This window comes from Choloepus didactylus, chromosome X, assembly GCF_015220235.1.
Source record: "Choloepus didactylus isolate mChoDid1 chromosome X, mChoDid1.pri, whole genome shotgun sequence".
In the NCBI taxonomy this organism is placed as follows: domain Eukaryota; kingdom Metazoa; phylum Chordata; class Mammalia; order Pilosa; family Megalonychidae; genus Choloepus; species Choloepus didactylus.
The window spans coordinates 119,126,470-119,139,876 of NC_051334.1; the positions used below are offsets into that span (position 1 = coordinate 119,126,470).

At 39.2% G+C, this 13,407-nt stretch overlaps 1 protein-coding gene and 1 long non-coding RNA gene across 9 annotated transcripts in view; one reads left to right on the top strand and one right to left on the bottom strand.

Moving 5' to 3' along the window:
* LOC119523409 (patatin-like phospholipase domain-containing protein 4) overlaps window positions 1-13,407 on the top strand; it is a 34,598-nt gene that overhangs the window by 14,054 nt on the left and 7,137 nt on the right. Inside the window, exon 5 of the mRNA XM_037822169.1 lies at window positions 736-801. Coding sequence (XP_037678097.1) covers window positions 736-801 — 66 coding nt within the window. The remainder of the gene's footprint in view (window positions 1-735; window positions 802-13,407) is intronic.
* Window positions 1-13,407, bottom strand: part of LOC119523411 — a 136,885-nt gene that overhangs the window by 8,453 nt on the left and 115,025 nt on the right. For 7 of the 8 annotated variants that reach the window (XR_005214619.1, XR_005214615.1, XR_005214617.1 and 4 more), the window contains one exon: window positions 220-363. The exons of the other annotated variant lie outside the window; for it this stretch is intronic. This is a non-coding gene — a long non-coding RNA (uncharacterized LOC119523411). The remainder of the gene's footprint in view (window positions 1-219; window positions 364-13,407) is intronic. 8 annotated transcript variants of the gene reach the window in all.

Below are 13,407 nucleotides of genomic sequence, written 5' to 3' on the forward strand. Positions count from 1 at the left end.
ACAACAAACAGCCATAGAGTCTCGGCTTATCAGTTGCAAGATTATAGCTTAAATATTCAGTATCTAATGCTATATCTTTTCAAATAGAACAGTAGAGATTTGGTAACTATACTGCAAAATAAAACATTTAAATTTCAGAAAAGCTACCAGAACCCAGCTAATGGTAATTTTTTTTTTTTAACTTTTAAAATGGAAGATAAAGTATAATTTGCAACCCACCTGCTGTTGTCTCTTTCTATATCCTGACCCCATCACTAGGACATAAAATGTGTTATTTCCCCAGCAACATCCTGGTTAGAAGAGGTTAGAACATCCTGAGCTGCAGATTAGCTTCCACCATAATAATCAGAGAGGTTTGGTGCTCTGCAAAATAAGACCACAACTTACAAATGATTTCACAGTATACAATAAAACATTCTAAATAATTTATTTGCAATCTGTACATACTCAAGCGTTTCAACGTGCCTTAAATGTAACTTGGTTGTCTGAAATTAAAATGCTCATTTTACTTAGGTGAAGTTGAATGATTCAGAGGACACTGCCATATACTTAGCACTTTAGGGTCTTTTCAGATATTGAAAATGTTACCTTTTATTAAAGTATGTGTAGCTGTGCCTTTGAAATATGTGGAACTTATTAACTTAATATGAATTTTATGGCAAAGAATGAATCAAATATATAATACAAATGTTAATACCTCTATTCCTAAACCGTTTCTCTATTTTATCTGTCTAGGTTCTCTTAGCTAGCAGTTTCGTGCCCATTTACGCAGGGCTGAAAGCAGTGGAGTATGAAGAGCAGGTAATGTTTTCAGAACTGGACAATTACCAGGAATCCTCAGAGTTAATGCATTGCCTTTGACAGATCCAAGTTCATAATTATTCTTGAGACTCCAAATCAGTTTATGTGTTTTCCATAAATAGTTTTGTTTGTATTTAACAGAAAGAACATTCAAATACAGGGACTGTGGTGCCTTATTGTCAAGATCTAGAGAATGGAATGATTGCTGGGGAAACTCATTTTCATCATTTAAAAAATCATCTTTTTGAAATTTATCTATATACACATATTGTGTGTGTGTGTGTGTGTGTATATATCAAATGAGTGACTGAGATGCCCTTATTTTCATGTTTTTGAAACATCTTTGATCTTTTTGAAGTCGTTAATATATATTACTCAAAGCAACAAAACACTACTCCACCCCCATAGTCTTCTTCACAGTCCCCTCCATAAAAGCTAGACGCAGACTGCACCTTCAGGGTGAGAGACAACATCGGGTGCCACCCACCCAGGCCCCAAAACAGTGCTGCATCACATCCTTCTGTCCCACCCACAGGAGCCCCTCTGGCTGGGTAAGGATCCCTTCTCCAGGTTCTGTTGTGATTTCCGTGCCTTAGATGCACTTAATCCTGCGAGGCTAACAGGTATTTATTGGAGGAGAGCTGCCTTCTGTCCTGCTGGCCCTGGAGGCAGGAGGCAAGTTCTTTTAGGGAGATGGAGAGATGAACAACCAATCCCAGACTGCCCTCAGTGCTGCCTGGTGATTTTTAGCCAGCTTCCTTCTGCATTCTACACTGCATTTGTCCTATGCACGTTGTACCCTAGCCCACGCCTCCACCGCACGTGTTTCCCAGCACATGCATTTTATAATCGCGTACACTATCTAGTTAACACGTAAGAGAGATGAGCCGGCTCAGTCGTGTTTGAGTGAATGCCACGAATACCATTTGTTTCACGTACCGTAATATGTATTTATTTATCTATAAATGAATAAACACAAATTGTTTTACGTAGGTAGTCCATTCATTCATTCATTCATGCCTTCACTCAGAGGACCCAGGCCAGGGTCTGTACTCGAGGATTTGAAGGCTCACAGCCAATTAATTAATTTTGAAGACTCCCTTAGCTTATTGATTAGGTATTTACCTATGTTCGGATCTCTTTGGTCCTAATGTTTCCTTGAGAGTCCCTGGTCTTCCGAACAAGCCTCTTCCCTGTTTCCCATACTATACTTGGCTCCTCTGCATTGGTGTGGTGTCAAAAAGGGGCAGTGAGGGGGCCAAGGTGTACAGAGGTTATGTAGCAGGAGGGCAGGTGGTTGCTAAGAGGGAATGTCGCTTATTATTTGCAGAGATGTTCTTTCAAACAACAGTCTAAAACCCTCTCTAAGGGTTTTTTCTAACTGAGGCCAGATAGAAAAAAAATGCCCTTTCATTTTTTTTTAAAAGCAACATGAAATCCTTTAAACATCAGCCCATGAAAAGTAGTTTGTTCTCTCCTATTTTTGATACTGCATCCCTGAGCTAATAAATATTCGGTTCCCAAAGAAAACATGATCTGTTTTGTCATTTGAATACTTTATGACTTATCGCAATTTTGATTACATAATTATTTAAAAATAAGTCAAATAGCATGCCCCCTTGCTATACAAATAAACATAAGCATTTATTTTTACATATATCTGTTGAATACAATTAAAGATGCTCTCACAGTCAACTTTATAACTTTAATTTATGATGATCAGAAATAGAACAATTTTAATTCAAATTATTGCTTTTTAATATACTGTAATCATAACACAAATGGCATAATGGTAAAAAAAAAATCCTAGAATGTTTCAAGAGATTATATATTATCATAAAAGGGGTGTTCAAAGGTCAAAAGTCACCAGAATTGCTGATATATGTGTAAGTTAGGAGGCAATGACTGAGGTGAGATGTAGATATATTATTTAACTGATAGAAGGAGGTGGGGCTTGGAAAAAGAGGCTAGAACAGAGCCTAGTCCCAGAAGCCCAGTAAGTTCCAAGACTGTGCTACTGGTATGTTTTAGTAACTCCTCCAGGAAAGTAGGTAGAAAGCCAGGAACTGCGTGGACTGGACACCACAGAGCAATCTGACTTTGGGCATACTTCATACAACACTCATGAAAACGTGGAACTGCTGAGATCAGCGAAATCTGTAAGTTTTTGCGGCCAGGGGACCCACGCCCCTCCCTGCCAGGCTCAGTCCCGTGGGAGGAGGGGCTGTCAGCTCCGGGAAGGAGAAGGGAGAACTGCAGTGGCAGACCTTATCGGAAACTCATTCTACTGATCCAAACTCCAACCATAGACAGACTGAGACCAGACACCAGAGAATCTGAGAGCAGCCAGCCCAGCAGAGAGGAGACAGGCATAGAAAGAAAAACAACACGAAAAACTCCAAAATAAAAGCGGAGGATTTTTGGAGTTCTGGTGAACATAGAAAGGGGAAGGGCCCTGAGGCGCATATGCAAATCCCGAAGAAAAGGTGATCTCTCTGCCCTGTGGACCTTTCCTTAATGGCCCTGGTTGCTTTGTCTCTTAGCATTTCAATAACCCATTAGATCTCTGAGGAGGGCCCTTTTTTTTTTTTTTTTTTTTTTTTAATCCTTTTTTCTTTATCTAAAACAATTACTCTAAGAAGCCCAATACAGAAAGCTTCAAAGACTTGCAATTTGGGCAGGTCAAGTCAAGAGCAGAACTAGGAGAGCTCTGAGACAAAAGGCAATAATCCAGTGGCTGAGAAAATTCACTAAACACCACAACTTCCCAAGAAAAGGGGGGTGTCCGCTCACAGCCATCATCCTGGTGGACAGGAAACACTCCTGCCCATCGCCAGCCCCATAGCCCACAGCTGCCCCAGACAACCCAGTGTGACGGAAGTGCTTCAAATAACAGGCACACACCACAAAACTGAGTGTGGACATTAGCCTTCCCTGCAACCTCAGCTGATTGTCCCAGAGTTGGGAAGGTGGAGCAGTGTGAATTAACAAAGCCCCATTCAGCCATCATTTCAGCAGACTGGAAGCCTCCCTACACAGCCCAGCAGCCCAGAACTGCCCTGGGGGGACAGCACTCACCTGTGACATAGCACAGTCATCCCTCAACAGAGGACCCGGGGTGCACGGCCTGGAAGAGGGGCCCACTTGCAAGTCTCAGGAGCCATACGCCAATACCAAGGACTTGTGGGTCAGTGGCAGAGACAAACTGTGGCAGGACTGAACTGAAGGATTAGACTATTGCAGTAGCTTTAAAACTCTAGGATCACCAGGGAGATTTGATTGTTAGAGCCACCCCCCCCTCCCTGACTGCCCAGAAACACGCCCCATATACAGGGCAGGCAACACCAACTACACACGCAAGCTTGGTACACCAATTGGACCCCACAAGACTCACTCCCCCACTCACCAAAAAGGCTAAGCAGGGGAGAACTGGCTTGTGGAGAACAGGTGGCTCGTGGACGCCACCTGCTGGTTAGTTAGAGAAAGTGTACTCCACGAAGCTGTAGATCTGATAAATTAGAGATAAGGACTTCAATTGGTCTACAAATCCTAAAAGAACCCTATCAAGTTCAGCAAATGCCACGAGGCCAAAAACAACAGAAAATTATAAAGCATATGAAAAAACCAGACGATATGGATAACCCAAGCCCAAGCACCCAAATCAAAAGATCAGAAGAGACACAGCACCTAGAGCAGCTACTCAAAGAACTAAAGATGAACAATGAGACCATAGTACGGGATACAAAGGAAATCAAGAAGACCCTAGAAGAGCATAAAGAAGACATTGCAAGACTAAATAAAAAAATGCATGACCTTATGGAAGTTAAAGAAACTGTTGACCAAATTAAAAAGATTCTGGACACTCATAGTACAAGACTAGAGGAAGTTGAACAACGAATCAGTGACCTCGAAGATGACAGAATGGAAAATGAAAGCATAAAAGAAAGAATGGGGAAAAAAATTGAAAAAATCGAAATGGACCTCAGGGATATGATAGATAATATGAAACGTCCAAATATAAGACTCATTGGTGTCCCAGAAGGGGAAGAAAAGGGTAAAGTTCTAGGAAGAGTATTCAAAGAAATTGTTGGGGAAAACTTCCCAAATCTTCTAAACACCATAAATACACAAATCATAAATGCTCAGCGAACCCCAAATAGAATAAATCCAAATAAACCCACTCCGAGACATATACTGATCACACTGTCAAACACAGAAGAGAAGGAGCAAGTTCTGAAAGCAGCAAGACAAAAGCAATTCACCACATATAAAGGAAACAGCATAAGACTAAGTAGTGACTACTCAGCGGCCACCATGGAGGCAAGAAGGCAGTGGCACGATATATTTAAAATTCTGAGTGAGAAAAATTTCCAGCCAAGAATACTTTATCCAGCAAAGCTCTCCTTCAAATTTGAGGGAGAGCTTAAATTTTTCACAGACAAACAAATGCTGAGAGAATTTGCTAACAAGAGACCTGCCCTACTGGAGATACTCAAGGGAGCCCTACAGACAGAGAAACAAAGAAAGGACAGAGAGACTTGGAGAAAGGTTCAGTACTAAAGAGATTCGGTATGGGTACAATAAAGGATATTAATAGAGAGAGGGAAAAATATGGCAAACATAAACCAAAGGATAAGATGGCCGATTCAAGAAATCCCTTCACGGTTATAACGTTGAATGTAAATGGATTAAACTCCCCAATTAAAAGATATAGATTTGCAGAATGGATCAAAAAAAATGAACCATCAATATGTTGCATACAAGAGACTCATCTTAGACACAGGGACACAAAGAAACTGAAAGTGAAAGGATGGAAAAAAATATTTCATGCAAGCTACAGCCAAAAGAAAGCAGGTGTAGCAATATTAATCTCAGATAAAATAGACTTCAAATGCAGGGATGTTTTGAGAGACAAAGAAGGCCACTACATACTAATAAAAGGGGCAATTCAGCAAGAAGAAATAACAATCGTAAACGTCTATGCACCCAATCAAGGTGCCACAAAATACATGAGAGAAACACTGGCAAAACTAAAGGAAGCAATTGATGTTTCCACAATAATTGTGGGAGACTTCAACACATCACTCTCTCCTATAGATAGATCAACCAGACAGAAGACCAATAAGGAAATTGAAAACCTAAACAATCTGATAAATGAATTAGATTTAACAGACATATACAGGACATTACATCCCAAATCACCAGGATACACATACTTTTCTAGTGCTCATGGAACTTTCTCCAGAATAGATCATATGCTGGGACATAAAACAAGCCTCAATAAATTTAAAAAGATTGAAATTATTCAAAGCACATTCTCTGACCACAATGGAATACAATTAGAAGTCAATAACCATCAGAGACTTAGAAAATTCACAAATACCTGGAGGTTAAACAACACACTCCTAAACAATCAGTGGGTTAAAGAAGAAATAGCAAGAGAAATTGCTAAATATATAGAGACGAATGAAAATGAGAACACAACATACCAAAACCTATGGGATGCAGCAAAAACAGTGCTGAGGGGGAAATTTATAGCACTAAACGCATATATTAAAAAGGAAGAAAGAGCCAAAATCAAAGAACTAATGGATCAACTGAAGAAGCTAGAAAATGAACAGCAAACCAATCCTAAACCAAGTAGAAGAAAAGAAATAACAAGGATTAAAGCAGAAATAAATGACATAGAGAACAAAAAAACAATAGAGAGGATAAATATCACCAAAAGTTGGTTCTTTGAGAAGATCAACAAGATTGACAAGCCCCTAGCGAGACTGACAAAATAAAAAAGAGAGAAGACCCATATAAACAAAATAATGAATGAAAAAGGTGACATAACTGCAGATCCTGAAGAAATTAAAAAAATTATAAGAGGATACTATGAACAACTGTATGGCAACAAACTGGATAATGTAGAGGAAATGGACAATTTCCTGGAAACATATGAACAACCTAGACTGACCAGAGAAGAAATAGAAGACCTCAACCAACCCATCACAAGAAAAGAGATCCAATCAGTCATCAAAAATCTTCCCACAAATAAATGCCCAGGGCCAGATGGCTTCACAGGGGAATTCTACCAAACTTTCCAGAAAGAACTGACACCAATCTTACTCAAACTCTTTCAAAACATTGAAGAAAATGGAACACTACCTAACTCATTTTATGAAGCTAACATCAATCTAATACCAAAACCAGGCAAAGATGCTACAAAAAAGGAAAACTACCGGCCAATCTCCCTAATAAATATAGATGCAAAAATCCTCAACAAAGTACTTGCAAATCGAATCCAAAGACAGATTAAAAAAATCATACACCATGACCAAGTGGGGTTTATTCCAGGCATGCAAGGATGGTTCAACATAAGAAAATCAATCAATGTATTACAACACATTAACAAGTCAAAAGGGAAAAATCAATTGATCATCTCAATAGATGCTGAAAAAGCATTTGACAAAATCCAACATCCCTTTTTGATAAAAACACTTCAAAAGGTAGGAATTGAAGGAAACTTCCTCAACATGATAAAGAGCATATATGAAAAACCCACAGCCAGCATAGTACTCAATGGTGAGAGACTGAAAGCCTTCCCTCTAAGATCAGGAACAAGACAAGGATGCCCGCTGTCACCACTGTTATTCAACCTTGTGCTGGAAGTGCTAGCCAGGGCAATCCGGCAAGACAAGGAAATAAAAGGCATCCAAATTGGAAAAGAAGAAGTAAAACTGTCATTGTTTGCAGATGATATGATCTTATATCTAGAAAACCCTGAGAAATCGACGATACAGCTACTGGAGCTAATCAACAAATTTAGCAAAGTAGCGGGATACAAGGTTAATGCACATAAATCAGTAATGTTTCTATATGCTAGAAATGAACAAACTGAAGAGACACTCAAGAAAAAGATACCATTTTCAATAGCAACTAAAAAAATCAAGTACCTAGGAATCAACTTAACCAAAGATGTAAAAGACCTATACAAAGAAAACTACATATCTCTACTAAAAGAAATAGAAGGGGACCTTAAAAGATGGAAAAATATTCCATGTTCATGGATAGGAAGACTAAATGTCATTAAGATGTCAATTCTACCTAAACTCATCTACAGATTCAATGCAATCCCAATCAAAATTCCAACAACCTACTTTGCAGACTTGGAAAAGCTAGTTATCAAATTTATTTGGAAAGGGAAGATGCCTCGAATTGCTAAAGACACTCTAAAAAAGAAAAACGAAGTGGGAGGACTTACACTCCCTGACTTTGAAGCTTATTATAAAGCCACAGTTGCCAAAACAGCATGGTACTGGCACAAAGATAGACATATAGATCAATGGAATCGAATTGAGAATTCGGAGATAGACCCTCAGATCTATGGCCGACTGATCTTTGATAAGGCCCCCAAAGTCACTGAACTGAGTCATAATGGTCTTTTCAACAAATGGGGCTGGGAGAGTTGGATATCCATATCCAAAAGAATGAAAGAGGACCCCTACCTCACCCCCTACACAAAAATTAACTCAAAATGGACCAAAGATCTCAATATAAAAGAAAGTACCATAAAACTCCTAGAAGATAATGTAGGAAAACATCTTCAAGACCTTGTATTAGGCGGCCACTTCCTAGACTTTACACCCAAAGCACAAGCAACAAAAGAGAAAATAGATAAATGGGAACTCCTCAAGCTTAGAAGTTTCTGCACCTCAAAGGAATTTCTCAAAAAGGTAAAGAGGCAGCCAACTCAATGGGAAAAAATTTTTGGAAACCATGTATCTGACAAAAGACTGATATCTTGCATATATAAAGAAATCCTACAACTCAATGACAATAGTACAGTCGGCCCAATTATAAAATGGGCAAAAGATATGAAAAGACAGTTCTCTGAAGAGGAAATACAAATGGCCAAGAAACACATGAAAAAATGTTCAGCTTCACTAGCTATTAGAGAGATGCAAATTAAGACCACAATGAGATACCATCTAACACCGGTTAGAATGGCTGCCATTAAACAAACAGGAAACTACAAATGCTGGAGGGGATGTGGAGAAATTGGAACTCTTATTCATTGTTGGTGGGACTGTATAATGGTTCAGCCACTCTGGAAGTCAGTCTGGCAGTTCCTTAGAAAACTAGATATAGAGTTACCATTCGATCCAGCGATTGCACTTCTCGGTATATACCCGGAAGATCGCAAAGCAGTGACACGAACAGATATCTGCACGCCAATGTTCATAGCAGCATTATTCACAATTGCCAAGAGATGGAAACAACCCAAATGTCCTTCAACAGATGAGTGGATAAATAAAATGTGGTATATACACATGATGGAATACTACGCGGCAGTAAGAAGGAACGATCTCGTGAAACATATGACAACATGGATGAACCTTGAAGACATAATGCTGAGCGAAATAAGCCAGGCACAAAAAGAGAAATATTATATGCTACCACTAATGTGAACTTTGAAAAATGTAAAACAAATGGCTTATAATGTAGAATGTAGGGGAACTAGCAATAGAGAGCAATTAAGGAAGGGGGAACAATAATCCAAGAAGAACAGATAAGCTATTTAACGTTCTGGGGATGCCCAGAAATGACTATGGTCTGTTAATTTCTGATGGATATAGTAGGAGCAAGTTCACAGAAATGTTGCTATATTAGGTAACTTTCTTGGGATAAAGTAGGAACATGTTGGAAGTTAAGCAGTTATCTTAGGTTAGTTGTCTTTTTCTTACTCCCTTGTTATGGTCTCTTTGAAATGTTCTTTTATTGTATGTTTGTTTTCTTTTTAACTTTTTTTTCATACAGTTGATTTAAAAAAGAAGGGAAAGTTAAAAAAAAAAAAAAAAAAGAAAAACAAGGAAAAAAAAAAAAAGATGTAGTGCCCCCTTGGGGAGCCTGTGGAGAATGCAGGGGTGTTCGCCTGCCCCACCTCCATGGTTGCTAACATGACCACAGACATAGGGGACTGGTGGTTTGATGGGTTGAGCCCTCTACCACAGGTTTTACCCTTGGGAAGACGGTTGCTGCAAAGGAGAGGCTAGGCCTCCCTATGGTTGTGCCTAAGAGCCTCCTCCCGAATGCCTCTTTGTTGCTCAGATGTGGCCCTGTCTCTCTAGCTAAGCCAACTTGAAAGGTGAAATCACTGCCCTCCACCCTACGTGGGATCAGACACCCAGGGGAGTGAATCTCCCTGGCAATGTGGAATATGACTCCCGGGGAGGAATGTAGACCTGGCATCGTGGGACGGAGAACATCTTCTTGACCAAAAGGGGGATGTGAAAGGAAATGAAATAAGCTTCAGTGGCAGAGAGAATCCAAAAGGAGCCGAGAGGTCACTCTGGTGGGCACTCTTATGCACACTTTAGACAACCCTTTTTAGGTTCTAAAGAATTGGGGTAGCTGGTGGTGGATACCTGAAACTATCAAACTACAACCCAGAACCCATGAATCTCGAAGACAGTTGTATAAAAATGTAGCTTATGAGGGGTGACAAGGGGATTGGGAAAGCCATAAGGACCACACTCCACTTTGTCTAGTTTATGGATGGATGAGTAGAAAAATAGGGGAAGGAAACAAACAGACAAAGGTACCCAGTGTTCTTTTTTACTTCAATTGCTCTTTTTCACTCTAATTATTATTCTTGTTATTTTTGTGTGTGTGCTAATGAAGGTGTCAGGGATTGATTTGGGTGATGAATGTACCACTATGTAATGGTACTGTAAACAGTCGAAAGTAAAAAAAAAAATATATATATATATATATATATATAAAATAAAAGGTACAGAGACTAAACAGCTTTAACTTTGGAAACTGTACATTATGTATGGACTTATAAAGAACACCCCTAGCACTATACTGTGGTACTAAAATACCCTTTCCCACTAAAATGAACCTGGGTACTCTGGTAAAATGGCTGACTCCATGTCTGGGCAGGCAATATACCAAATAAGCCTAGAATAATTACCAATTATCATAGCAAATATCAAGGATATTATCAGACTATTATAGTTGTGTCACAAAAAGAATCAGGAGACAACTTGAAGATACTTCCCATTAAGGACAGTAACTGCAATGGATAGAAACACATCATAAATGTTTAAATTCATGAATTCATAACGAGACAAAAAAATACTAACTGGTCACAAACAGAAGAACTCCTTTTGAAAACTGGTAAATTAAGGGAAAGAATCAAGTGTTTATCCTGCCTCTGCTTACATGAATTACACCACAGGGTAACCAGGTACAAGCGGAAATATGTCAGCTATTAAATGAAGAAGAAGTAATAGAATTAGAATACCATCATTCTGCAGTCCCTGTTGAACTAACTGTTGGAAACAGGCAATGGGGTAAATGGCAGCTAATGTTACAAGAAAAGAGACAGCCAGAACTTGTGTGCCTCTTGACACATCAGACTACAAAAGCTGAACTTCAAAAACAGTGAATCTATGAGGGGCAGAGGAGGGGTATGGGATGTTTTGAGTGTTCTCTTTTACTTTTATTTTTATTCCTATTTTAGTTTTTATTTTTTGGAGTGATGAAAATGTTCAAAAATTGATTGTGGTGGTGAATGCACAACTACATGATGAAACTGTGAACTGTACACTTTGGATGATTGTATGGTATGTGAATATATTTCAATAAAATTACATTAAAAAAGTGAAAAAAAAAAAAAGACTGTGCTAAACATTTTGCTTTTTAAAATACCAACCACAGAATTATGAAGTTAGCATTATTATAACATATTATGAAGTATTGTGAAGATGAGTTGGGTGGTAGACACTCCTAGTTGTCTTTCAATATACGCACTCCTCTTTCTCCTTAGTAACAGAATACCAGGTTTTAGTTGGGCATACTGCTGTGTAGTTCAAAAGACTTCAAGTTGCCACCTTTCCCCCCATTTAAGTAATGGCTAATGAGAGGTAAGCTGAATTACTGTGGGACTTCTAGGAAGGCAGGCCATGTGCCTTTCTTTCCTTCCTGCTTCCTGGAATTTAGATGTGATAACTGGAGCTCAAGCAACCATTATGGATCGTGCGGTCAAAGAGCACACCCTAGAGATGGCAGAAGAGTCAGCTGGAAAGGGCCTGGCTGCTGAATGATATTTTAGACCTGCCTTACCAGTTTTCCCTCCACTATTCTTTGGAAAGAAAAATAAGTAAAGCTTTTCTTGTTAGTATTACTTTCTATTATATGCACCAGAATTTAATTCTATCTGCTCTTGGGGTTATTACCTCCATTTTTACAGATGAGGTAACGAAGACATGGAGGTCCTTGAGGTCACTTGGCTTGAAAGAGGGAAACTTTCCCAGGATGAACATTTATGCTTCTATCTCTGCTGTGCCTTTTTAGTTCCTTTTTAGAAACATTTCCCTCGGTTTATTTCCTTCCATCCCATCCCCACTTCTTGGGTATGTGCCTGGAAGGCTAGGAACCATTAAAAGTGCCAGGTATGAGGAACTAGATTTTCCCAATTAACTTTTCCATTATGGGATTGAATCCACAGACATGAACATTGAACGGGAGCCACAATTAAACAGCAAGGAATACAGAGGCCCCAAGCTGCCAGAAAGATGGTGAAGTCCCTTGGCCTTGGACAGCCGATCACTCATTGCCTGTGCATAGAGACGCCTAATAATGACTGGTCAAACTGACCTCAGGTCTCCCGAAAGCAGCAGCTTTCCTTTAGTGTTTAATGAAGTCTGCCTGAAGGCACCCCCATGCACACTAATGATTGACAGAACAATTCGGAAACCCTGTGTCATTGAAAATGCCAGAAAGCCACAATTTGCAAGTGTCTTTGTTCTGTGCTTATGACCTATTCCCCAGGAGCCTGATCTCCTCCCACAGTCTAATAGGATTTTTATGCCAAGTGATTTTCTAGACTCTTTCCTTGCCCTTTTCAGAGATAAATTAACTTTGCTTTCAATGCAGTGTTTTATTGTGAGTATGAACTTCTTACAGGATTTAAATTACATAAAAAATTCAGGCATGCTGAAAACAACTAATTTTTTGGATATTGATGTTTTCATGGAACTCAGATTTTTTGTTTTGTTTTTGTTGGGTTTTTTGGTTTTGTTTTGTTTTTCTTTTTTTGAAGCAGCTGAGGTTGAGGCAGCAGGGGGAGCAAAATGGCCTTGGCAATACTGCTCTTCATGGTATCAATTCACGAAGGCAGAGAAAGTGGTTTGGTGTGGCAGCAGCTAAGAGGCGGCCCAGCCCAAGCTCTGCTCCTGTGATTTTTCCAATCCTCAGACTTCCCCTTTTCCAAGCCTGCTTTCACCTTGGTTGTTAATTAATTGGGTTTTACTGCCATTGATTTGTGGACCCAATCTCCCTATTTTTTTCTGAAATCTTTCATTTAATCATTCAGAAGCATGGTGCTTCAACAAGACTTAAGATTAACTTAAACCAAACAAATAATAGATTTGCTTCCTGATTTGTTTGACGTGGCTTTATGTCTTTGAGAATGTCATTTTCCTATTTATGGTTTTAGTGGGGGTTTTTTTGTACTTTTCTCCTTCATTTTCTAAGACCATTTTTAGCACCCTAGGTATAGTAGATATTCATTAATAGTTGAATAAATGAATGAGTGGAAATAAACTGAAG